At 46.5% G+C, this 27,557-nt stretch overlaps 1 protein-coding gene across 4 annotated transcripts in view; it reads right to left on the bottom strand.

Moving 5' to 3' along the window:
- TPR (translocated promoter region, nuclear basket protein) overlaps window positions 1-27,557 on the bottom strand; it is a 2,097,972-nt gene that overhangs the window by 1,978,434 nt on the left and 91,981 nt on the right. For all 4 annotated transcript variants that reach the window (XM_069641376.1, XM_069641377.1, XM_069641375.1 and 1 more), the window contains exon 3: window positions 13,483-13,556. In XM_069641376.1, the coding sequence (XP_069497477.1) occupies window positions 13,483-13,556 (74 nt within the window). The remainder of the gene's footprint in view (window positions 1-13,482; window positions 13,557-27,557) is intronic.

The following is a 27,557-nucleotide window of genomic DNA, read 5'->3' on the forward strand; positions in this document are numbered from 1 at the left end:
CAAAGTCAGCTTCAGGGACAGCTTCATCGGTGGCAATCTTTAAGTGTTCTGCTGCTTTGCGCAAGAGGACGTTAAACGTCATTTGGTTGTCCACTGGCGAGGGCTGCCTGGGGGGAGTCCACACACAAGGCATCAAGATTTGGTGATGGATCTGGAGACTGCCAAGGCTGATGGTCACCCATATCCGGGTCCCCCCCACGGGATCATGCATGTCCTCATCCTGAGTGTCTGCAGGAATCTCTTCCTCAGTGAGGTTATAGGTGTATATATCCTCTTCCTGAGAGGGGTCAAAGAGCCTTGGGAATTTTGCTACAGGGTCCACAGGGCTCTCATACCATGGTCTCCTTGGTGTGGGTTGCTCTGAACGGGTTACAAAACTGTCGAGCTTTTCCATACCATTTTCAAACTTTTCCCCCCTAGTCCAAACAGAGGTCCCAGAATAATCTAGAGGTGGAAAGGGACCCTGTAAACGATCCTCTGCCGTCAAACGTCAAGATTTTTGTCTCGACGTCGAAGAAATACCTTCCTCGCCCTCCGAAAACTCTTCCCGGGGGAACGACAGGTAGTGTGTCCCTGTGCTTCTCCCTCTGCTTCGCAGAGGGTTCCACTACTCCTCTAGAGCTATCCTTGGGTTTCGACGGATCCTTTGCCTTTTCCGTAGGCCTCGGTGAATTCCATGACCGCCGCTTCTTAGTGTCAGCGGAAATAATTCTCGCTATGCTGTCGGCAACGTCCTCCGCAGACAGGAGGTGCGTAGCTTTGGCCTGTGATTATAACGTTTTCGGCAAATGCTTTCTTCAGGAGGAGCCAGAACCTTGTTGCCGGACGCCTTCTTAGGATGCATCGCGACGGAACTTGTAATATTAGGAATAGTGGCCTTTGTTTTTGAGAGCCCTGTCGCTAGCGCATCTGCAGGGAGGGCTGCCGATCTTGGCGGTCGGCGGGTACAGCCATGACTGGGGGTTGTGCGCTTAGTAAATGTTAGTCTTTGTCGCCGGCATGTATATTCTCCATAGCAGTGTCTGAACTGTGCCTGGGGGGCCAGGGACAGACAATGCAGAGCGGGAGCTCTCAGTCGAAAGGTCAACGACTTCCGGTTCAGAGGTATTTTAGTCACTATCGCCACATTCGGCGGCTGCGGCAGATGATTCAGCCTTAGAAATCCCGTAGGCCGATCAGAGCACCTTCAATTGCAAGCCGTGCAACCAACTTCGTTGTGAAGAGGGGCAAGCAACCGTTACATCGTTTATGCTCATCTCTCCAAGGAAATTTGCCTTTGCAAATGGGGCATAGCCTAAATGGAGTCCTCTCCATAGCTAAGGCTAGGTAGAGTGACGAAGACCAAAGAGGAAAGGGGGAGGAAAGGGAAAGTCATTCTCAGGTTGTACAGAAATGTCCACCCGACCCCAACTCTTCCTACTGTGTAAGCCGGCTGCCCGGCCACGTGGTCAGCAACGCTGACTGGATCACCGTCGGTCGAAGGTCTGCTTGGAGGTTTTCGGCAGAGATCTGGAACAGCAGTCGAAATGAGGGGACGGATAGGGTGATCAAATACTTATATAAACTATTCGACCAAAGGTTGAAGGGACAATAGGCAATGTCTGACGAGCTAAGGCGACCAGTATGCTGGGCGGAAAAAAAACAATGAGGGACCTCAACGCGCGAAGGATTTTGGGTACACTACATGTAGGGAATGTTACAGGCACGTCTCCTTTCGATTCTCGAAAGACGAGATGCAATATTCCGCTATGACCTCTGGTTGTCGGACTATATGCACAGCATGCGATTCTAAGCAGAATAATAAGCATCACAACTGTTCTCCAGCATACAGTGAAATTGAAATGAAAATCCAACGCACAATCCCTGAATATAGTTGATGGTAGATCTACGGCTTGTTAAACTAAGCAATCTAAAAATCCGACCAAACAAATTGTACAAGATTTACATTTTTTCGAATTAATGAATGGTATACTTCAGGATACTGATGAAGAGAAGCATTTCCTACTCATTAAAGATCCCTCGATGCCTACTCTATTTAACCAAAAATTCACAAGCAGTTCACAGAATTGCCAGAGGCAAGGCCCATAATGAGTGGCATTGGGTGGGTGACTGAAGGTATATCCCAATACTTCCATCAAGTGTTCCAACCTTTTGTCATCAAAATGAGTACATACATCAGAGACAGTACTCAAGTACTACATTTTCAACAAAAGCGTGCATGGCAACCAAACTATTGTCTGGCAAGCCTGGATGTTACAGCTCTGTACTCCAACATCAAACATGATTTAGTTATTCAGGCTGTGGACTTTATTTTTCGCAATTCATCTTCTTACCATATCCAAATGATCAAGTCCTTTCTTAAATGTGATCTAATAATGCATGCCTCTTTAACATCTATCTGCAAACAAAAGATGTCGCCATGGGGGCTAAATGTGCACCTTCTTTGGTGAACCTTTTAATGTCGCACTACGAGGAGAGACACATACTCCAACTCCCAATATCAAAATGATTTTAGCTGTTGGAAACGCTACATAGATATTTTTATTTGGCAAGGCTCTTCTACATCTTTTGATGATTTTGTGAATTATGCTAATCATAACAATTTTGGCATCACCCTGTCTGGGCACTCGAGCTACTCTTCAATAACTTAGATTTGGAAATTTGTTGAATATAAATTAGAGACAAGAACCTATAGAAAGCCTACGGCCATTAATTCTGTGTTACATGCCAGAAGCGGTCACCAAAGAGCCACCATACAGAACATACCGGGAGGAGAATTCTACAGGGCAAGAAGAAATTGCTCTAAAAACAGACTATCAAGCAGAGCGGACATATTTAACCCAACGCTTTAAATGAGGTTATCCGTCTGCCAATAAATATACGTCCAATTTACAATCAGATTTACTTGTTTCTAAAACATCCACTGTAAATAAGGAAAGACCTGTTGCAATTATCACAGTTCTCCAAGGATTCATCAATTTTGTTTAAATTAGCTTCTAAACATTGGCACTTGGGACATTTAGATTCAGACTTTGCTCCATACATATCTGAGAAATCCAAATTTATTTTCACTAGGGCTAACACTTTAAAGAACAAATTAAGTTGTCCTTTTTTGGATCCCGATATCGTTAAAACCCTCTGCAACTACCACCTGGTTAAAACAACCGGTGGGTTTCTTTAAATGTAGCAATGGTAATTTGTGTCAATATACACATCAGAACGGTCAGGAATTTGAGGACATTGTTACCAACATTGTAAATCAAGGATTTCATAAATTGAAAGACTAGATTTGTAGTCTATGTCCTGATAAGTGTCTGAAAGAAGCTTTATATTTGGAGTACCATTCGACAGTTACGTATAAGGGAGTATCTTTCCAGCTTAAATAAAACAGTCTCCAATTTACCTTCGAACACAAATTTGCAAATAAAGCTGACATTCAGTTTATTGGCCTCAAAGCTAAGAGTGGCAAATGTGGTGGCAACCTCCTCTTGAAATTGACACCTGGAATCCAAAAGTATTTGTCATTTACAATGTACTAGTAGTGGACTTAACAGACCATGATGCATGTCTTATGATACAATGATGATTCTGTATGTGTGCTATATGATTTGAAAAGGTGGGGATGATAATCACCAAATGCACCGTCTTATTTCTGTTGAAACATATCTCACTTTGTATTTAAGAACTCACAAGCCTAAAGATGGGTGGTGCATGAAACACCATGCCGCAACATAACCCACATCCCCAATGCTTTCTATATGCTTCGCCCAACTGCTCAATTGTTTTACTGTAACTTGATCAATGAAATGCCAATAAGTTGCGTTTAAAAAAAAAAATAAAAACATATCTGACTTTGTATTTATGCTATTAATTGTGCGTTTGTCATTAGTAACATTAGCACTATGCTATTTATATTACCAAGAATGATGCATACTGTCACATTTGGCAAGCAACTCATCAGCATTTATAGTTATGACTATTGCTCTGAATTTATTAATTAAGAGGGAATTCATCCCTTACTACTAACTTTTGGTAACATATCACTTATACTTTAATAAGTCTATGGCTATACCATCTAACATGCATCTCTGATCATTGTTCTTGACTTCATATTTATTGCAAAACTCTTGAGGCAACTCTTTCTCTCATTGTCTTCTGCCGATACATTGCACATATGTACTCAATATACTTGTGTGTTTACCATCAGGTATAGTATGCACTGTGTCCCGGCTTCTTTATCTATAATTTTAGTACCTAGATTGCTCTGAAGTCCCGTTTTATTGGACAATTCTAACGTTTCTATTATTTCGTTGTCAGCACACACTTTACAAATGATTAGCATCTTCCTTTTCTAGTTTAATTAGTTTCACTTTATATGGTCTCTTCATGTGACAATATATATGCAGCAACAATTATGTATGAGCTGCGTTCGAGCTGACAGATTGGACAGGTTTACCTTTAGACGTCATGCGGACTCTAGGACGTGTGATGTCATTACTACCGGCAACACCAGCTATTTATCTTCACACCAGTCACAGCATTTTCCCTTTACTGCACACGTGGATAATCCCCCCTTTGATGATTTCGATCTGAACTGGCCATTTGAGGTAATTGGATTGGCGCACAAAGTAATTCAAGATGCAGACGTCTGTATATATAGTATCTTGGTCAGGCTATTCCAATTCTGATGCGCTTTCGTTGGATTTTCCTCAGGCATGCTATTGTACATATATCGGACCAGTTTCACTATTTGCATGTGCCAGCACACAATTCAAGAGTTATTTCAGGGAGAGTTTTGCCGCTATTTACTACTCACCATTATTACCGAGCTCAGTGCATGGTTAATTGAGCATCTAATTTATGCTCTTTTTTTCAAGGCTCAAAACTCTCCAGTATTTGATGGATGTTTGGCTCTACCATATCCAATTTTAACAATTAAACCTACAAGTACGCAATCACATTTTGTACATCAGAAATGGATCTTCAGTGATTTACAAACGGTTGGCTTTACTCTCATATTGCCACTTTTCTTCATAGCCCAGCACTAACAGTCTGGTTCACTTTGGTACTAATCTTTATCACAGAGGAGCTATTAATAGCTGGTACACGCTTTGGTGCGCTTATATTTACTATTAAGAAAAGGGATGAGATGTTCTCTCTCTACCTAATTCAATTACATTTTTGGTTTAATGATAGTTTCTTTTCTGACGCTCTTTTTTCAGTTTTTCTGTTCATGAGGTGCTACCCTATGGATAAATGGATCTGTATGGCACAAAATGTTTCTTGCATTATGCTTAATATGGTGAGTGTTTGTCATTTATTTATTTTTTTCCCCTTTTTTCATGTGTACCAAACCATGCCTCCAACCCCTGAACCACGGTATGATGTTTGTTTTATTATTCTATACACAATACCATGCCATTCCTTGTTTCGCTTTACTTTAACATTATGACTTATGTATTTGGATTTGATTTGTTATGCTGTGTACATAAACTTGGTGATGTGTAACAATACTATATTTGTTTTTTGTATATTTATTTAATGCATTTTTGTTGGCTTTAATTATCCTGTTGATTTGGCTTTTTGATCATTGTAGCGCCCTGAGAACGACCCTGGTGGTCGAAACACGTGTCGGCTGTTGGTGTTTCTCTTTGGAATAGTTGAATTAAAGACTATGATTGAGACTATGATTGCTATCCAGTACCATCTGATTTGGGATTACTTATGATACTACTGATCTACCATCAACTATAATCATCAGGGATTGCACGTTGGATTCTCCCCTCAATTTCACTGTGCAGTATGTTTCTGGTACCAGTGAAAGTGAACAGACGCAACAGACCTACCACAATTCTAGTAATTTATGTGACTTTTGTGATTTCTTAGCATTATTTAGTGCACTGTCTGTATAGCCATCCTTCTCCAGCATGGATTCACATGCTGATGAACATTCCCCGTCAGGCCGGGAAATCCTCAGCTAAAAAAAAATGTTTTAAAAAAAGTTTCACATAAACTGTCTTTCTACTATAAACCAATCACTGCGCTCTGGATCGGGTCATACTGCCCCCAGCCAATGACTGCACTCTCTTTAAGTCCCTCTGGCAATTATCTTCAGATTTGGTAGCACGTAAAGTGGCAGTAAGATCAAAAAGAGTAGCAGGAGGGAGGGTTTGCATGTGAATCCATGCCAGACCCATGCTGGAGAACAGTTACAGGAAAGTAACTAGATCCTTCGCAAGCATAGGGTCTGGCATGGATTCACAGGAATAAAGAATGCATAGCAGTGGTGGCAAGGCTCAACAGAAGCAATTACTCATTTCTCCTCACCAGGCTTACCTTCAAACGAACAGGTTGCACAGCACTGCTTTGCCGACCCTGAACTCCTCTCTTGAATCCTAGGCGATGCAGTAGAATTTCGTGATGGTTTGCGTAGACCTCCACATAGAAGCCCTGCAGATGTCTCGCAGGGGCACGCCAGACAGGAACGCCGTCGTCGCAGCGATTGCTTTGTAGAATAGGCTCTCGGGCAGCCAGGCATAGGCCGTTTTGCCAACCGGTTACAAGTGATGCCACCAGAGAGCCACCTAGAGATGGAAGCCTTGGACAAGGCCTTCGCATGGTTCACAGTACCAAATTTCACAAAAAGTTGAGATGTCTTCCAGAAACTTTGTGCAGGCCACGCAAACCTTCAGAGCATGTGCCACATCCAGCTAGTGCAAAGTCTTTTCAGCCAGCAAATTAAAAGCACAGGCAACACCAAAGAGTCGTTGAAATGGAATTCCGACTGAACCTTTGGCAAGGAGGGGTGAGTCTGCAGCACCACACATGTCTTGGAAGTTGGCTAAAGCTGTTGGCAGGACAGGGACTGGATCTCACCTACTCTCCTGGCTGAGGTGATGGCCACGAGGAAAGCAGTCTTCCACAAAAAGGTAGGCTTGCAGTGGGCTGGGAAATCTCCGGCATTTGGAGTGCGTCGCTGTCACAAACAGGTCGATCTGGGGTCTGCCCCACTTGAGGAAGAGACTGTCCACTTGATCCTGCCAAAGTTCCCACTTGTGGCAGGAGCGAAGCTCCCTGCTGAGGGAGTCTTATTGTGTTCTTTACACCAACCAGGTGAAAATGAATGGAACATTCCCTGGGCGACAGCTCAGTGCCAAAAGTCCTGCGCCTCCCTGCAGAGGGCCGGGGATCTAGTGCCCCCTTGCTTCCTGATGTAGAACATAGTCATGGTATTGTCCATCAAGAGCCTCACCACCTTGCACTTGAGGGACGGAAGGAACGACTTGAGGGTACAAGAACACTGCTTGCAGCTCCAGGACATTGATGTGGAGATCCTTCTCCGGTAGCCACAGGCCTCAGGCGTGGAGACATCCAGTGTGTGTGCACACCCACCCTCCAGAGAAGTGTCGGTGCGTCTACTGGTAAAAAGGGGGACCCGTCTTATGCCTTCAGCGAGGTTGGAGCGCATGCCCCACCACCTTATCGCTCAACGGAACTACAGTCAAGGACAATCTTGTCGGCGAACCTGCCTGCAAAAAGAGGGCGTCCAGGAATTCCCAACGGCTCGCTTCCACAACCTACACAGTCTAATCCGGTAGATTAACGACGACATCATGCTGAGCAGCAACTTCTAACTAAATAGCAGACCTTTAGCTAACTTTAGTAGATACGGAAGGATCCAATGAGGTTATAGCTAGCAGCTGCAGGTTAGGCTGCTGTGCACAACATTCACAGAATCTTTTCCATTTTCGGCTATATGAAATGTTGGTACAAGGAGCTATTGCCGCTGCTAGAATGCGCCAACAGTCTTGAGGGATATTGAAATTACCAAATTCAGAGTGGTCAGGAGCCACGCTGTTAACTAGAGAGTCTGGATTGTGATGAAAAATCATCCTGTTCTGGGATAGAAGATTGACATGACATCCTAGATGGATTGGATCGTCCACTGCCAGTTGTAGGAGATCCGAGAACTGGTTCTGCCTGTGCCAGTACAGAGGTACCAAGATGATTCTGCAACAACCTTTGTGTATCATGTTCCTGATGAGAGGAAATTGTGGGACTGCGTATGCGTCCCCCGAGTCAGGATGAGTTATCCTGCTGGCACTGCTTGTTGTCGGCGAACAGGTCTATAGAGGGTGGGGGGAAGGGGGTCAGGGTTGACCCCCACAAGGAGAACATCTTGGCTATCTGGAGGTTGTTCAGTTGCCATTTGTGTGACTGCGAGGAATCCCTGCTGAAGGCGTCTGCTTGCTCGTTCTGTATCCCCGGCAGGTGAATATCTGAAGTAGAATGTTGTGGTGGGGGACCAAATGCCAGATGGTCTGTGCTTCTTGGAACAGGGTGCTTGACCGTGTTGCGCCTTGTTTCCATATATAAAACATTGTGGTTTAGTTGTCTGCGAGGACGCAAACCACCAAATTCTTAATTAGCGGAAGAAAGGATTTTAGAGCCCAACGCACGGCCCCTAATACCAGCACATGTGTGGAGGAAGACTTCCTCAGAGGTCCAGAGGCCTTTGACTTGGTGCTTGTCCAAATAACCCCCCCCCCTAAACCCACCTGGGCGGCATCTGTCACAATCGTAAGATGGTAATTTGGTTCCTTGAGGTGCATCCCTTTCGCAATGTTGCAGGGGTATGTCCACCATTTGTGTGTTTGATAGAGCCTGGGTGATATATGATATGGCATTTATAACGCACCTAGACACAAGCATTTCAAGGTGCGACAGGGGAGGGTAACAAAGGGAGGACGGACAACGATCCTACTAAGCCAGGTGTCATTCAGATCGTGCAAGTGCATGGGAAAGGGACAGTGCAGTACATGGGAGAAGATAACAGTGGTGATGGTTAACTTTGTCTGACCATGAACCCCGGATTTGGGACCATCTGGTAGCCAGAAACGTTTGCACTGGCTGCATGTGCAGCCTGCAGTAGGGAATTAGAGGAATACAGGAGGACATGGGCCCAATGAGAGCCAGTTATGTGCGAACCGTGGCTAGCTTGTTTGGTGTGAACATGTTTGCTAGTATTATCAATTTCTTGATTCTGTCCGATGAGGGTCTGACTAGACTGTTCCGTAAGGAATTGAGCGCCCAGGAAACCCAAATTCATTGAGGGAAAGTGCAGGATTTTGTATAATTTATTGTAAAGCCCAATAGTTGAAGCAGCATTTGAGAGACGAGGCTCGTTAATACGTTGAACCCCGAACCAGCCAATCATCCAAGTACAGGTAGACGTGGTGTCCGTATTTGAGTAAGGCTGCTACCGGACCGGAGCCAGGCACTTCATGAATGTCCTGTGCTGAGGTCAGACCGAATGGCAGTTCCCGAAAATGATAATGGCTCTCCCCGACCACAAAGCTGAGGTACTTTCGGTGCACTGGATATATTAGCATGTGCAAGTATGCATCCTTGAGATCCAACACCATGAGGTATTCGTGGGGCTGAATGGCATTTAGGACCTCCTGGAGCGTTACCATCTTGAATTTCTGCATTTTGACATTCTTGTTTAGTCTTCGTAAACCCAGGATAGGGTGCCACTTCCCATCTGGTTTTTTGACAAAGTACCTGGAGTATACTCCCTTTCCTCTTGCTGAACTATGTCGATGGCTCGTTTTCTTAGCATTTGACGCCCCTTCTGCTGTAAAACCTTATGGCAGGTGAGATAACTTTGTGGGAGTTATAAGGATTTGTGCACGTTTTTACTCCCAAAAGTGGCCATACTAGATTGCATCTAGCACCCACCTGTCCTTCATTGTTTGCTACTTGTTGAGGAATACCGCCACATTCTCCCCCCACCGCCCCACATGTCCTCCCCTGAGGCAGACATTGTAGCAACTTATTTTGCCTACCTCTTTGGGAGGTGGCAGATATGTGCTTTTGTTGCCCTTCATGTATTCAGTGTTGCGCTGGGAGGATTGGCAATTCCTCTTGTAGCCCCTGAGAATAGTATCCGGGTCTACTATATTTCTAGTCTCTAGAGGCGGAGAATCGAGTTACCCGAGGCTCCTCAAAAGGAGCGAAAGGCCTGCCTGCCCTGAAGGGCTTTAAGAGACCTAGCAGTGTCTGAGCCAGCCTTCATGGCTTGAAGGGCCTCAATTTTGTCCCCAAACAGATTTCCCCCTTCACATGGCATAGCGATGACTGCTGTACTTCCTCATGAAAATCGGTGCAATGTAGCCATGTTTGCCATCTGAGGACTACCCCTTTGCCAATCTGAATCCTGTTTCAGCAAGGTCTCCAGAGATTATTGATGCTGTGATTTGAGGCTTCCTCCCTTTCACACCAGCGTCATGGGCCCTTTTCTCTGCTGTTCTGGCAAGTGTTCCAATATAGGAGCCAGATGGTGCCACGTCTCTCGATCACATCAAGCAACTATTTTAAGGGCATTTGCTGCTTAGACAGTTGCTGCCCCAATGGTGAGAACCTGCATCCATGTTCGGGTTTACATTGGCTGGCGGAGTGGTGCCCTTCTACTGCAGAGTGGTGCACCTGCTGCGTTCGAGACTTGCGGTTTGCTGCCGCTGATAGGACGGACTCAGGAGCAGGTTGCGAGACGAGGCATTTTGGTGCTGTGTCTGGAGCCTTAATCTTCTCCAGCCTACCTTTGAAGTATCCTTTTTACAAAACTGGCGGTTGAAGTACAGAAGCCCTCCTGCCAAACGCGATCCAAAAGGATCATGGAAAACACTGCCTTCCTGCATTTACACATGTGGTCGAAGAGGAAACAAGTCTTTCTTCACTCCTGGAATCAAACCAAACTCCTGCCATGCTTTAGACATCATGCATTGAAACGCCCCAATGTCATCTGGAGGCGAAGGCTGAGCCGGGCTACCCTGCACGCCTTGGTCAGCATCTGTGACCCACATGGTCGACTGCATGGAGACTAGGAGGCAGTGGAACTTATCCCTCGGACCGGTTTCCTGGTCTGTGTCAACCAATTCCCCCTCTTCTTGCTCTTGCATACATGGACCAAATCCATGTGGAGGGTTTGAATCCTAAGAAGTATGCCCCCGGTCTCTACAGGAATGGGTTGGATCCCTTTGATGCTGTGGGGTAACTTGATCTCCATATGGCCGAATAGTCTGAGCTTGAGGTAGCAGAAGCCTACCATCAAGCTGTCCCAAAATAGACTAGTGTTGTAAGCACTAATAGGGAAAGCAAGGATTGCAGGTTTATAAGGGGGTATTGTGGATGCATACCGCCCATTCCAGCAGGTGTGGATGGCAGAGTAGGCGTCTCTTCCTCTCTAGATGGTCCTTGGATAGGAGGATTGGCAGTTCCTGCTTCAGGATCGGCATCAATGACACCTGGACATTACTCTGGCGGAGGCTCAAAATCTGATGTAATATGCTGCAAAATGTCTTGGCATGACATCTGGGTAATCTATGGGAGACATTCCTAGGGGAGCCTGGGCGTGCTCCATCATGGCGCTAGTTAGGGTTTTCAAAATACCTTTGGGGACAATATAATGCCATGCATCAGTAATTCCGAAATCTGTCGTTGGGGTGGTCAACGGGTGCGTAGGCTTTTCTCCAAGCTATCTTTGTCATCAACGAGGTTGTCATTGTCAAGGTGGTTGACGAGAGACGAGCCGTAGACCCTGACGAAGTTGTCATCAATGGTGTAGTCCTCGGAGTGGACTTGGCGATGATTTGGACATCGACAGGTGTCTCAATGACTCAGGAGGATCTTCGAGACAGACAAGTAGTGTTTTTTCATCGATTAAGTGGTCTTCATAGCCTATTTGGCCATGTGTTCTTGCGTCAACTAAGATCATCTCCTGGACAGTTCAGACGTGGGTTTGGATGATGGGCGTGAGCCCTTCTATCTCGGTTTCTCTGATGTGGCTTTTGTCAACAGGGTCTTGGATGAGTATTTAGACCCAGTATGGGACCCCTTCACCACAAGCTGGTGGCTTCTTGACAGGGAAAGAATGTTTGGTCTCATCGTGATCCAAGGATGATTTTATCTCACCCGTTGTTTTTTTGCCACCGGCTCCTCTGATCTTGACCTCTGTCTTGACAGTGACCTTGTCTGAGGGAGTGGTTGCTCTACCACTCAGTGACGACCCAACCTCGACACTGGATAGGCTCCATCATTGAGCCAACATGGGAGACTGTTGCTGTCCCTTTTTCCAAGAAACCTTGGCAAATGTCACATCCATCTGCAAAATGGTTGGGATAGAGGCAGTAAAGACATTCTGTTTGTCCCCCTCATGCACATTTTTTTTAGGCCGCAAGTGTCACACTGCCTAAATAAGGACTTCTTTGGTCCTGAAGATTCCATGGTTGTAACTGGAACGCGTGTGTGTAGAGGTTTGTTGCTCTGGATGGTGGAATTTGAAGAAATTTTAATTTTCTGACAAACTTAACTTCCCCTACAGTTCGGAATGGTTGATATCTGAGGGTAAGCTGCTGGGGCGGAGCTATACACTCAACGTCCCATTGGGAGAGGGGGTGGGGGGACTAAAAGCACCCACAACTACAATGGGACACTTTATCCATAGGAAAATTACAAGTCAAAGTAACCAGAGATTCCCAGCCTGTTGACGGGAATATTCACAGCATGTGAATCCATGAAAGACCCAATGCTGGAGAATGCAAGATGCTGTGTGCAATGGTAATAGTACAAGACTTCAAAAGGGAAGCAGTTACCCAAAATGTATCAGTAAAAAGGCAAGAGACATGACCCTTCAAAATTCAGACAAGCATAAAAACAGAGTAAAGAGAATGGGATCCCATGGGAAACTATGGAAGGTTGCAAAAAGACGATTCCCAACACTTCGGCAACATTCAATCAGCATCTCCCTTCACTCGTCTTCGCTACAATGACCAGTGTCCTGGTCTATCATGCAACACTTGAAGCAACTCTGCTAATTACAAGGGGGAGCTGTGAGGGGCTTGCGATGCTCTCCATTCCTTTTTTATAAATAAAAATATATATATTTACCAAGAGACCTCTGCAACACTTTGCTCACTATTGTTTTGCATCTTTTTTTTGTTAAAGTGCCTCTACCATTTTACATCCCATCTAGAGATTTCATGCGCTTTTAATCAAGGTTGACTTCTGGCTCTTCAATCAGCAATAGAATAATCAGGAGTGCACTTCCATTAGATGATAGCTTAAGGCCTCAGATTCTGGGGGAAGCAGTTAAGCTGCAAGATCTCGCATCACCGGTACAACTTCGTTGCGCATTCCTTGCAATTACATTTCTATGCGATTGTACTTGCCTTTCAAATAGGGACATAAGGATTCCTGTTCAATTCCGGTTTAGCATACTGCTTGATTGACAAACAGGAAATAGATATGCATTGACTGCAATGAACAAATATATTGGGGGAAGAGGTAAGGGTTCCAGAATTATTTTAGTAATTAATGTCTATAGACCTACACCTTTGGATAAGGCCCATGTACACCTTTGGATAAGGCCCATGTACACGTAAAATATTTTGGTACAAATTATAAACAAGCAATGTTAAGTACCTGCAGGGACGTGAACCGGTTATTGCCAGTTTCCAGCTCCTTGTTTTTCTCAGCCAATGATTTTATTTCTATATCTAGAAGGAACAAAAAGAGGCACAAAAGTTTGAAAATGTACACATGAATGAAAGGGCAAGGCACTAACATTTCACATGAATGAAAGGGCAAGGCACTAACATTTCACATGCTGCAGAACAAAGGCAGTGCAACGCTAGACAAACCCAGGACAGATAAATCCTTCAAAACAAAGTAAAGGATGCTTAAATAACTTCAGATTTCGGACACTACAATTCTGCGTTTCCTTTGGTTTTGTCTTGGTAATTTTGATATAGTCCAATAAAATAAAATCAACTGTTAAAATGGTTTTCCAAAATAAATCTGCCCTGCTGGGAGAATTTTGGGTGGCCATCCTATGTGTGGTAAACAGGGAGGTGCGACTATCCACAGGCTAGTGTCACTTCTCCCCAGAGGGGAACCCTGCCCTGAGAGTCTAGGGGTGGAGGTCGGCAGGACATCACAGGAGTAGACTCCCTCTTGGGGACAAGGACTCCCATTCTGTGAAGGAACCCCCTGTCCCACTTTCCCCACAAACCCCCTCAGACAATCAATGCTTCAGAAGTCACATCCTGAACAAACCACTATCTGGTATTAAACACTAATGGATCCACTGAAAAGAAGAGTGGCAGGTAATGCTGATCGCTCCTCCATGGCAAATAGAAAGTACTGTCAAGAGTCGAAACTATGGAGTAAGAAAGAATACTTCAGCAAAATATTAGGACAAAGCCTCCACTGGGGAGGACAGAGCTCAGATGCATAACAAGCAATGGACTTGCATTAGAAGGTTGTGTTCACCGAACAGGTGAAGCCCAGGCTGTTGGAACCTTGGCAAGAGAAGCCAGGGGATTCCGGAGGTCCTCGGTCGAGAGGATGACACGAACAAAGAGCAGCTCGGTGCAGGAGCCAGCACAGAGCAGACATGCGAGTGGCAATTATTGCATGGTTGACCACGTGGTCGGACAACGATACCAAGAACATCCAGCAGAATACTCTGTGGAGACCGAAACAGAGAGTGAGATGGCAAGATCCTGACACTACAGGAGGAATCTGCGATGCAAACCAGGCAAGCTAGAGATAACTAACGGCAGGAGAGCTGGGAGGGACCACAGGTAGGCGCTAAACAGATCATCACAAATATCAAGCGATTCATCATACTCATCTCAATAACAGTAAAGAGTGTACAAAATGGGTAAAACCCGTATCGACAATAGGGATGCAAGTGGTGCCCAGCACTGGTCAGACCTGCGCATCCTGGAGAGCTTTGCAGACTTCTATGCGGCCTTGTACGCCCCCAGCCGGAGCACAGCCTCCACGACAAACCTACTACTTGACGAAATCCCCATGACCTACATCTCTCGTGCCACCAGAGAGCAGCTGGATGCCCCGATCACCCTTGAATAGATTACTGAGGTTATTTCCACCCTCGCGAAGGGCAAGGCTCTGGCCCGGACAGACTCCCCTCAGAATTTCATCAGGAACATGTTGCCATTTTAGCCCCGAGACTACACGAAGTATGGACCAAATCGCTCCGCCTAGGTACCCTGCCCCAATCCTTGTGATAAGCCCTTATAACTGTTCTCCCCAAGCCGGGTAAGCCCCTTGATGAGTGGTTTCTACAGACCCCTCTCACTCAAACACAGATACCAAAATATTAGCCAAAGCAATAGCTAACAGATTCCTTCCCATAACGTCGCACCTGGTCCACCCAGACCAAAGCGGCTTTGTCCCAGGCTGCTCAACAGCTCAATATCTGTCGGCTGTTTAATGTCTTGTGCAGACTCCATCCAAATGCTAATGCGGTTACGGTCACCCTGGATGCCCAAAAGGCATTTGATATGGTGCCCTGGCAGTATATGTGGGCAGTGCTGCAGAAAATTAGAATCGGTCCACGCATGCTATCCTATATTAAACTGTTATATACAAATCCTGTGGCCAGAGTTTTGGTTAACTCCCTGACGTCGTCGCCCTTCATGCTCCATAGGGGTACACGCCAGGGCTGACCATTCTCCCCCATTTTATTTGCCCTAGCCCTTGAGCCCATGGCTGACAATGGCAGATCATCACACCCACAAGGGTATACGATTGCGCGACACCGGAAATCATATCATACGCAGACAACGTACTCCTTTACATCAGAGACCCTTCCGTACACTTCGACCCAATCATCCGCGACATAACTGGCACATTCTCGGGTTTTACCATTAATTATTCTGAGGAAGAAATATTCCCACCAACTACTGCAACCCCCCCCCCCCCCCAACCGGCCTGCGAGTCCCCCCCTTTGTTGGTCCCCTGGAAGCATCAGATATCTTGGGGTTCAGGTATCCCTACAATTACGCTGCCACTGCATGGAGTCCACGCTGTCAAGGTGGCATAACCTCCTGCTCTCCTTATCGGGCAAATTGTCACTAATCAAAATGTTAATAGTCCCCAAGCTTCTCTATATTTTTGCAAATCTCCCGATATGGCCCGGGAACAGTACTTCTCGAACTTGCACTCTGTAGGCGCCCAATTCCTGTGGCACGCTGGCACGGTTCGCAGTTAGTGGCAACATATGTCTTTACCCTATGAGAGCGGGGTGCTTTAATGCCCCGGACCTTGCCCGGTATTGGAGTGCCGCACAGGCCCAACATGCCACACACTGGTATAAACACCTGGAGCCACACCACCCAACCCCCGCCCCAACCCCCACCCCCCCCCCCCAAATGAAACTCGAGAACTTGACAAGCGAGGAGGTAAACATGTCCCTAATTTCTATCGCTCATACCACACCGATGCCCTTCTGACCCCGTAGCCACCACGACCATGGCATGCAGACTGTTGCAATTTCCCCCCCCCCCGAACATCACCCATACTATAAGTGGCTACCTATCTGGCACTTTCCGGGTCTCGCCCCCACACACAAACTCCTTATGGGATACTGGCTTAACCTAGGATATCGAGCGATATCTGATCTATATCCCGAAGGAAAATTCATCACCCTGCAGACATGGCGACCTGGCCACTCAGGTTCAGCGCTTGAGCAGCTACAATACTTTAAACTAGGGGCGGCAGTTCGCGCCATGTGGCCCTCTTACCCTGATGAGCCATCTGAATCACCCGAGATTTGCTACATATCCAATTCATCTGGTGGGAGGGGCATAACATCCTCGCTATACAAAATGCTGATGGCAAAGGCAGCAGACACACCCCAGACACCACGGGGTACATGCAGCAATGAACTGGGTTTGACAATCAGACGCCATGTGGAGCAAAATGTGCTTACACACCCGTAAGGTCTCAATTCCAGATTCAGATGTATGCAGTACAAACTTTTCAACCGACTATACTACACGCCCCACAGGGTGGGGAAATTTGCACAGAACCAGTCCCACGCTTGCCCGAGGTGCAGATCTGGAGAGGCTGCCCACACCCACATGTTTTGGTCCTGCTGTGCGCTTGCCCCGTTCTGGGAAGCAGTCACTGAAGCCCTATCAGATGGTGGGGATCCAGATCGGCCTTGATCCCCTCGCTATACTGTTTGGGTTGTGGGATGGAGCTGGGGCGAAGCAAGGGTCCAGGTTTTTGAACATTGGGGCCATGGTAGCCAAAAAATGTATACTTCAATGCTGGAAGCAACAGTCACCCCCTCCTTCGAGATGTGGCTGAAGGCCCTTACCTGGACTCAATTATGCGAGGAAGAATATATCAGTTCCCTACCCGTGAACTCCCACCCAAAAAATGTATGGACAGATTTCTGTAGCTACTTGAACAGTAAAGATGACATTGAACTGCTCTCTTCTCCCCTGTCGGATGCACAGCCTGAAGAATAACCTTGGACTAGGAAAAGGCTAATGGGCTGCTAATCCATCCCCTCTGTATACCCGTCATATCATACCCTTCTAATCCCAAACTTGTAACATTATTTGCTGATCTGCTGTATTGCGTGCTTGCTACTGTTCCTTGCCAATAAAGAAAAGTAAAACAAATAAATAAAAGTGTACAAAATACCAAGAGATGACTCCCAATCGGTGTGAAAGCAGCAGAGTACATAGCAAAGACTAGGGACTCCTCGCACTCGTCCCAGTGATCACAAAATCAGTTAAGATGTTGAAGAAACTCAAGAAACTGGAAATGCTCCTCTCAGTGGTTGGGAGGACCACGACACGATCAAAGAGTAACAGAAGCTACAAAGTGGTTCCCATAAGTGGAAGCGTTTGGAATGTAACAAAGTGGTACAAGGGATTGGGACACTGGTCCCAGTGGATTGAGAGACTATGAACAATACAAGTGAGAAAGCTACTGAAGCAAAAGAAACCCAGAGGAATAGAGGCCAAGACCCTCAAGTAGGGAAGCCAGGAACTATAAATATGTCAAGACAGGGGATACCAGATAGAAGGTTGAAGAGTTCCCTTGAGAAGTTCAAGAAATGGATTAGCTACGTCACAAAGAACTCACAAGATAGACTATCAAGGCTGAGAAGGCATTTTCAGGAGAAGGGAGTCATTCTCCTGCAACCCTTTTGTTGGTCAATACACCCTTCAGTGGTAGGACCAATCTAGAGTAGTTTGTGGACAGACGGCGAACTACTTTGATTTAGGCTCCCTCACTGACTTAGGAGCAGCCTAGTCAGATTTCAGTTAGGTAGGGAAAATCCCCTTTTGTTAGGGACAGATGGGCCTTTTGTTTATTTGAATAAAATCACAGGTAGAAATGCAACCCATATGTCTGCCTCCTTCTGATCTACTACAAAGCACACAAGGTGTTAACCAAAACAGGATCAAGGCACGTTGAGCTGTCAAAGCTTAGTTTCAGGAAAAGTGCGATTGGCCTATGGCTACAGTGAGTCCATACAGAGCAAAACCACCAATTCAAATTAGACAATAAGTGTATATAAGGCATACATTACATACCGTAATAGCATTTGATTGTATCTGCTTAGATTCAAATGCTGTGCATATAACATCGAGTGGTAACCAGAGTTTTACATCTTTCGAGGCTCAAAACGGGACGTCGACATGGGCGTGCCTGTAACACTATCCCCAACGCGACGTGTTGTGTACCCAAAATCCCTCACGTGTCGAGGTCCCTCCGATTGTATTTTTTTTTCTGCCGTGAGGGAGCCTTGGGACTATCGTGAGGGAGTACAGAAAAGATCGCAGTAGTAAGAGGTCTATGTACCTTCCATCTGAGAGTGGAGGAAGGGTGGGCACATGGGAATCTAAGCCGACAATCAGAAATGCTATTGCAGTAAGTAATGCATGTCTTCTGATGCTTGTTAATCTGTTTAGAATCGCATGCTGTGCATAGAATAGCGAGCAGTACCCAGAGATGGAATGCAATAAGTAACAGTAGTGAAAAGGTGTCTTAGTACTGCTTGTCCCACCTAAATCAGACCTAGAGTGAGTGTCTAGGCAATCGTGTTTTGTAAGGGTATGTACAGAGCTCCAGGTTGCCGCTTTGCAAAATGGACTTGAGGATGAATGCTATGGAAGCCCCCGTGCCTCGCATACAGTGTGCTCTAGGCTTGAAGGGCAGATCTCTTGGCAAGAGTAGCAGAGTGTGATGAAATTGACAATCCACGTAGGAGGTACTAGGTTTATAGACAGGATCCCTTCTCTACCAGCTGCGGTTCCCCTTGGATCAGTTCTGAGGGCACCTTGAGGTGTAATCTGGGCATTGTGAGTTCTCCAGAGTTGCAAACAAGTCGATCGCTGGGAAGCCCATTCTGCGAAAACGTTGGACGATGTCTTCGTGTAGTCGCCATTCGTACTCCAAGGGCAACAGGAATTCTCTGCTGAGCAAGTCTGCCACAAGACGGAGTTCCCCTGGAACTTGAGACAATAGAAACATGCTGTGTTTGAGAGCCCATTGCCAAATTTGGAGCCCTCTTGCTTATTCAGGTGGCACATGGCCATGGTTCTATGCCGGTCGTGGTGACAAAGAGGATGTCGGGGGCGGCTGCAATGCACTGGGGTGGTGAAAACTTGCAACCGGCAAACTTCACTTTCAGTGGCTGTTAGTGTTTCAGCTCCTTGTGTCTACTGCAAATAGCAACACAGCGATTCCAGTCTGTCGAGATAGACTTTTCTCGCTTCTGGGGTCCCGCATTGTGTTGAGGGGACTCAGGCTTGGTCAGTCCTGCTTCCTGGGAGTCCGGAGGATCTAGGTCAGCTTAAAAGCAACGCACACAATCTGGTGTTCCTCTCCCTGGCTATACGGTGTCCAGCAGCAACTATGGAAATTCAACCAGCTCGGAGATGGGTGTCCAAGTGGCTTACTTTGGAGTGGGATCGGTCCAACCAACTCAAAAGGAAGAAGTCTTCCTTGCAGGGGCTTCTCTGTCGATGCAAACTTGGTGTTTCGGCACTGCAGCAGGCTGCACTGGGCAAACCAACGGTCCAGGAGTTGCAGCAGGCGTCCTTTTCAAGCTCTTACTCGGTTTCTTCGACTCTGCCTTCCATTCCAAAGGACTCGCCTTTAATTCCGTTCTCTCCCATTAATTAAAGCCCAGTTGTCCGCCACACAGCAGGGTGGCTGTCCTTGCCGGTCAGTCAGCTGGCCAATCACTACAGAGTGCATTTGGGTCTCCTAGGAGACTAAGCACTGGGAGTTTCAGGCACCCCAGACACTTTGGAGCCAGAGGCAGGTTTCACTTGAGAATCCCGTCAAAGGCAAAATGAACAAAAATGACCAAACCTAGTTTTGCACGCCGAGTAAATCTCAACAAGGACCTTTTCTCAAAGAAATGGTGAAAAGAGAAGACCAGGAACCCTTTTGACAAAGGTGGCACCTGTGGTTGCTTTACAGTAGCTGTAAACGCAGCCTGTGGTAAATGCACACCATGGTAGTTCAAACGAAACCACTGCCACCAGCCATTCAGTGAGAAAAGGGCAACAAATGTTACATGAGCAGCTAGACATAGGGGATACCAGGTAGCCCCCAGCTCTATTGTACAATAGCGTGTGCTGGGCCTAGAGAGTTACAATGGTAAGTAAAGTCAATTTCACTTTACTGCTCTGGGAAACAGTTTATCCCAGAGAAGGTATTCAAACCTTTGGGAAATCTGGAGGACTTCCCTGCATCACTGCACTGATGGTACTTCATGACAATGTAAAAGATGCCTATGGAGTTTGAGAGACTCCACAACCAAAAGAAACAGGATAAAAAAAAAAAAAAAAAAAACACAAGTCCTCAAAATCCAGCAAAGTTGCTGGGGGCGGGGATCTCTAAGGGGGAGGGAATAAGCACATTTCTGAGGATTCTCCCTAACCGGTGTGCCGCTGCAACTGCCAGTACCTTTGTAAATACCCTTTGGGCTGAGGCAATGCTGAAGGGAAGGACCTTGAACTGATAACGTTTTTCCTCTATCATGAACCTTCGGTATGTGCAGGCAACATATGAAAGTATGCATCTTTCATGTCCAATGTTGCCATGTAATCCCCTGCGTCAGTAGAGTAATTACCTCCTGCAATGTTACCATTCAAAACATATGTGGTTTGACAAATTTGTTCGCTCGGCGCAAGTCTAGCACAGGGCGCACAAGGAGATGGCGAGATCCTTTTTGGGTACAAGGAAGTACACTGAATAAATACCCTTGTTTACCTGTAGAACGGAGAGACTTTGATTGCGCCCTTTTCCTTCAGGATCTTCAAGTGCTCTGGTTTTAGGCGCCTGGATTTTGGAGGTCTGAATCAAGGTGGCTGACTGGAAGGGTTCTGCTGCCTTTTTCAGAATGGTGTTCGCCATCTGGTCATCCACAAGTGATGCCTGACGCAGAGGAAGATGAGGGGTGGTCCATACATATGGCATCAGGGTCTGGGGCATGGGTAGCGGACAGCCAAGGCGGGTCATCCACCTGCTGGTCATCCCCCAAATCCTGGGTCTGATCACAGATCTACATAGGGGTCATCCTCCTGCAAATAAGGGTCAAAAGGCTCTTCATGATCTGTAAGGTCAAAGAGCGCCTCAAGAAGAGGGCAAGAGGTTGTCTGAAATTTGGTCACTGCAGGATAAAGTTAGTCTTCACTAAGCCTTTTAGGAGTGAATCTCTCAGAGAAGTCCACAAATGTAGCCAACCTCTCTATACACCCTTCAAGTCTTTTCCCGTCCATGGACATGATCCAGAAGGGGAAGGGCACCCCCCCTGTGGATTTTCCAGCCTAGGACGCAGAGATTTTTCAAGGAGGGTCCTAGATGGGGGCTGGGGACTTTCAGAATAACCCTCCCGCTCTTCTGGGCGTTTAGACTTGTCTTTCGATGCATCTTTAGACCAGTCCCTTTGTTTACTGTCCGCTAAAACAATCTTAAAGACTCTCGCTGATGTTCGGCGTTACCGGGAGGGGTTTAGGCTGTTTAGATGGTTGTGCTATAGACTTTGACGCAACCCCTCAGGCCAAGCCAACTCCAGCACTACCACCTACCTTCTCGGTTACCCGACCCATGAAGCGTGTGTCAGTTGAGGCTTTCGCCACCACATTCTCACCTAACCCCTAGGCTGACTCACGCCCTAACAGCCCGTTCCATGCTCCACTTTTCTATATCCAATACTCTCCATGTTCTTGAACCTTTTAGGAGGACGCGCTTGAAGCCAAAAGCAACTCTTGGTACGCTCAGACCTAGTCACCCTTAAATCCAAGTGCAGGGTAGCTGAGAGGAAACGGCGTTCTTCCGGTATATCCTCTGACAAACTGGCCTGCCGCCTACTCCAAAGCCAATACCAGCTGTCTACACCAAGAAGAGAGCACACATCCAAGCCTCCATCTAACAACTTGGCCGTACTCTAAAATCTGCAAGAAGCTGGCCAATCCTGCTGCAGTCTCCACCTCTCTGGTCCCTTCCCAGGCACTCTGCACGGCACTGGCCTCATTTAATCTCTAAAGCTCAGGACATCCTGTCCTCTCTTCCTCTCCCTGCTCTTCCTCTGGCCCTTCTGTGGCTCTCTCCTCCCTCCTTCTCAGCCTTTCCCCTTTTCTCCTCTGAGGTTTCTAGACAAGTCCGATCTATAAAGGCTTGTCAAAACAGGTTCACCTCTGTTCCTCCAAAGCCATCAAGGACGACATCGACACCCTGGCTCCTGCTATGGCTGATTTCTGCAACCACTCCTTTGCCACTGGGGTCTTCCCCTCCCCCCCTGAAGCACTCCCTTGTGCACCCTCTTAAGAAACCCTCTGCTGACCCATCCTGCCCGGCTAACTATCGTCCAATCTCCATCACTCCTTTCCTGGGCAAACTCCTGGAAAAGCTGGCCATCTCCCAGCTTAATCTTCACTATGAATCTGTTGGTTGTCTCCAGGACCATCGGTCTGGCTTCAGAGCTGCCAGAAGCACAGAAACTGCTCTCCTGAACATCTGCTCTCCTACCTTGATTCCAACACCACCTGTGTCCTCATCCTAGATCTCTTCTTCCTTTGACACGGTCAACCATGCCATCCTGCTCAACCGTCTCCGTGATAACCTGGGCAGACCTTCCCCCTCTGATCGACCCTCCGAGGGCCAACTTGGGCCCTTCCACTCCTCCATCTCTACCTGTGGCATTTCCCCAGGGGTCTAACCTCTCTCTCTGGCTTTCCAACCAATACCTGGCACTTCCTGCCCACTGCATTGCTGCTCTCTGTCCCAACTTTATGCTATATGGATGACAACACATTTTCCGGCTCCTTTAGGCACCTTCTCATCTCAGACTGTCCGCCATCGAGTGGTGCCACCAATGGTATGCTCTAATGCCAGTAACACAGATTCTCCTCATCCGCAAACCTGCTCCCTCCTTTCCGGTCATTCTCTGGCTGGGTTCTTGGCCCTCTTCTTGCTCCCACCTCTGAGGATAAAAAATTCGGGGTCATCTACTCCACACTTTCCTTCTCTTCTGACGTCCCTAAGAAGTCACGCTACCAGCTGCACCTCCTCAGAGGTATTCCTTTCCTCTCCTTCCCCCAGAAGCTTGTGGTCTCCAGACCTCTGGTTCTCTCTAGGCTGGACTACTGCAATAGCCTAAATCTGCCTGCTTCTACTCTCCGCTTTCTGCAACTTATCCAGAACAGGACTGCAAAGACGTGTCCTTGGCCTCAAGCCCAGGGATCGTATCTCTCCAGGATAGAAATCTCTGCACTGGCTCCCAGTGGCGGCGAGGATCAAGTTCAAAACACACTGCATTGTCCACAAGGCCTTCAGGGGCCTGGGCCTCTATACCTTAAACTCCCTTTCTAAATATCTTCCTTCGAGCTCTTTGCTTATCCGCCTCCAACTCCCTCAGGGCTAGTTGCTTCTCCAAGCAGCGAGTTGGTGGTAGATCGCCTTCTGCTGGGGTCTCCCTCTGGAACAGCCTCCCCGCCAATCTGAAACTTGGAGGACCATCTCTGGTTCCGGAAGCACCTCAAGACCTTCCTCTTTGCTTCTGCATTCTCTGCTCCTCTCCCCTGCTTATCACCTGGCTGAATCTGAAACTACACTTGTTACCTGGCTACCCTCTGTTTTCTGGACCAGGTCCCCTCCCCGCCAGTTGAACACCTGCACTGCCCCCCTGGGAACCCTTGTACAGACTGTTTCTGTATCCCTACAGCCCCTTTTGGCACAACATCTGATGTCTGCACTTATCCTTGCACTTGCCAACAGCTGGCTGCACTTATTTTTATAATTTAATTTGCTCTCTTTATTTTACTGTTTCCTATATACTGCATGGCCTCCTCCCCTTTAACCCTGCACGTTTCCCCTTCGCCTGCACTAGCGCGATCTCAATGTCACCCTGCCTAGTAGGATCGCTGTCTCTGTCTCCCCTTGGTTTCCCCTCCCTTGCCTCGTCGCTCCTTGAAACACTTGTGTAGAGGATCATTTAAATGCCATATCATAACCAGAGCTTTATGCGTCAGCGTGCTTTTTGGAGGAGTCTCGACGGCCTTGTGAGTTTTGGTGCTGGCGCCCTTACTCGTAGAATGCCTGGACGCATGCCGCCGACATGGGTGCGGGGAGAGCTGCGAATCGGCGGATGCCCTTGAGGAACTAGACTTACCCGTCGGCGGCTTGGCCCGCTTAGACTGATCCACCGAGGCGGCACCGGGGGTTGTGGGTTTAGTTTTATGGGCATCGTGTGCATCCTTGTCGCCGGGGTGTACCTTCCCCATAGTAGTACTATCGTCGTGCCTGATGGGGCTGGGGACGGCCGTCGTGGAGCGCAAGCGCTCCGATATGAGGTCAATGGCAGCCAGATTGGAGCCATGGGCGTCGCTTAGTTCATCACTTTCACCGGCTGCGCCGGCGGGGAGCTACACTCGGCCTGCGAAATGGCCGAGGCAGCCCACTGTTTCACTCTATGCTCCTTGTTCATTTTAGGGCGCAGACACTGGCAGTACTTACATGACACCTCGTGATTGAGGGGGAAGACACTTATTGCACTGCTGGTGCTAGTCTTTCCAGGGGTATTTTCCCTTACAGGAAGAGCAACATTTAAATGGTGTCCCGTCCATAGCTCAGGTGTGTGAAAGCGACGGCAAAACCAAAAGGGCAAAAAGGAGAGAAGGAAATACATTCTTGAAAAGAAAACCCCAGACCCCACTTGCCCTACTGTATAGGCCAGCCAGAAGGCCCGGCCACGCGGTCGGCAGTGCCGACCAGAGCACCAGCCGTCGAAGTGTGTTTTTTCGCCATCTTCGGCAGTGGATACGAATTAATAGGCGTAGTGGGGATGATAATATATTAATGACCAGAGTTCGGGAAATAATTTTGCAATAAGTAGGAGCGCCGCATAAGGCGACCAGCTAGCTGGGTGGAAAAAAACTGAGGGACCTCGACGCGTGGAGGATTTTGGGTACACTACACGTCATGTTAAGGATAGCGTTACAGGAACGCCCATGTCGACGCCGTCTTTCGAGGATCGAACGAGAAGATGCAATACTCCGGTTAACACTATATGTCAGACTACATGCACAGCATGCGATTCTAAGCAGATTAACAAGCATCAGAAAAGAAAAAATAATAGTAATTTATTAGGCCTTTAGTGACACAACCACACCAAGGCATAAAATAAGTAGCGTCACATAGCAATTTACAATGCAATGCAATTCTGTAGGTTTGCTAATTAACAGTTGTGTAGGAGAGCCAGCTATTAAGTTCCCTGTTCAATTAAAGCACAGCTCACCCTGCATTCCTCCCTCTCAGGGCTAATCCACCATGCGCACTGCAATTTAAAAGGGGCTAATGTGGGATGCAGCAGTAATTATCTCCTCCACTCTTAAGTGACAAAGACCTGTGTGGGAGTACTAAGCAAGAATGTATTTTCCAAATAAATACAAACTTCTATTAAGCCAACTAGATCTTATCTGGCAAAGATCAGAAAGTGTTGACCGTCTTTTAAAATAAATAGTTATGCAATTCCAGTCTGAAAAAGTTCCATAATGCATAATTAGAGTATTGCTACTGTAAAATAGATTATCTCAGTGTCAACTAGATTTCATTTTGTTGGAGAAGATGCATCATATTGACAAGAACGAAGCAACCAGCAGGTCACAAAACTAGGTTTGTTATTTATCTGTGCAACTGGTGCTCAACCCATGAGTTTACCCCCATACTTCTTGACATTATCTTATCACCATCTTGCGTTACATCAGCTAGCATGAAAGTGAGATGGCTACAAACTACAATATTCCACCAGGTTTTCCCAGTTTGCTGCCGCCATTCACTCTGCTTAGTCACTTTCTTTCCTTTTACATAATGAATACACAAAGCTAACTAGATGTTTAAGCAAAGTAGTGATCACTAGTTCAATCCAGTCTGTACATCTACAGATGTACTGCAATATCATCACGTAGTTAGTCTCCAGGGCTCTAGGTTTATTACATTATAATTTAGCACCTGTGGGAGAGAGCTGCCCAACTGTTTGCAGAGTCTTATTGTATCTATGTGTGTGCATTTATGCATCTAACATTTTAAAGACACTCATCCAGGGATTGCAAAACGTAACTGCGCTCTCGCATAGTCTAGTAGATTGCATGAAGTGCAAGTACCTGCAGGGGATGTTTGAAACGTACTTGCATTTACATTGTTTGCACTAAATGTCAAATAAAAGTTCACTGCATGGTTGGCCTCCGGATGGCAGCAGTGCCAAACTGTGTGTGGTGGCATGGACAATTTTTTCATTTTTGTGAAAAGTCATTTCTGACTAAAACAAAGTCACAATTTAAATCTCAGAACAATTAAGAAGTTATGATTCATAAAAACACACCATCACTGAGAATATTTAATTTGAAAAGTATTAAAAAAGAGATCAAATGGAAGAGAACAAAGGAAAAGATAACATCTACTATTAAGACTTTGAATCCCTTCAAATTGCGATAACCTCATTACAAGTTAGATAAAGAAAAAACAAAGATGATCATAAGTTATCTGCCACATAGGGTCCCCACAGACATTGTTACCCGAGACTAACCTCTCCAAAAAGTGCATATTCAGCCACCAATCGTGGCAGACAAATCTAGACCAAGATATCAACCTCATTTCTGAGGTGGGTGAACAACTGACAAATGCCTCAATGAATGAGCAGAGACGTCCTTGCAAAGATCAGATAATTGTTGTCAATTACATCTCTGATATGAAGGATTTCACGGTTAGGCAATATATTCAGACGAAATCTCAAGAAATCAGAACTGACATAAGGGTCATGAGATTTCTTTAAGAACATTGGAAGCAAAGATGTGGATTTATCAATAGAGCTTAAGGACAGAAAAACCATTGAGGAGCACATGGCCTCAATTGTCCGAATCCAGTCTGCTCTTTTTAGTCACTCCTTCACTTTCATTGGGTTACAGATTAGGACGTCTTCCTTACACTCACTCTAGCAAGATTTTTGTACAAACCATCTGTAGGTTACTCAAGTATTGGTAGTTACAACCCTGCAAAGGAAGCATCTTCGTATACTGACAATGAGTGTGGAAGTAAAAATGACCTGTACAAAGATGACCACCTCCATTCCATCCATGCCTTCATTGACCGTAGGCCGAATTCATACTGTATGCTGGCAGTTGGAACGCACTTGGTTAAGCATATGACACTTG

Source organism: Ambystoma mexicanum, chromosome 1q (assembly GCF_040938575.1).
Source record: "Ambystoma mexicanum isolate Mex_15411 chromosome 1q, UKY_AmexF1_1, whole genome shotgun sequence".
Taxonomy (NCBI): domain Eukaryota; kingdom Metazoa; phylum Chordata; class Amphibia; order Caudata; family Ambystomatidae; genus Ambystoma; species Ambystoma mexicanum.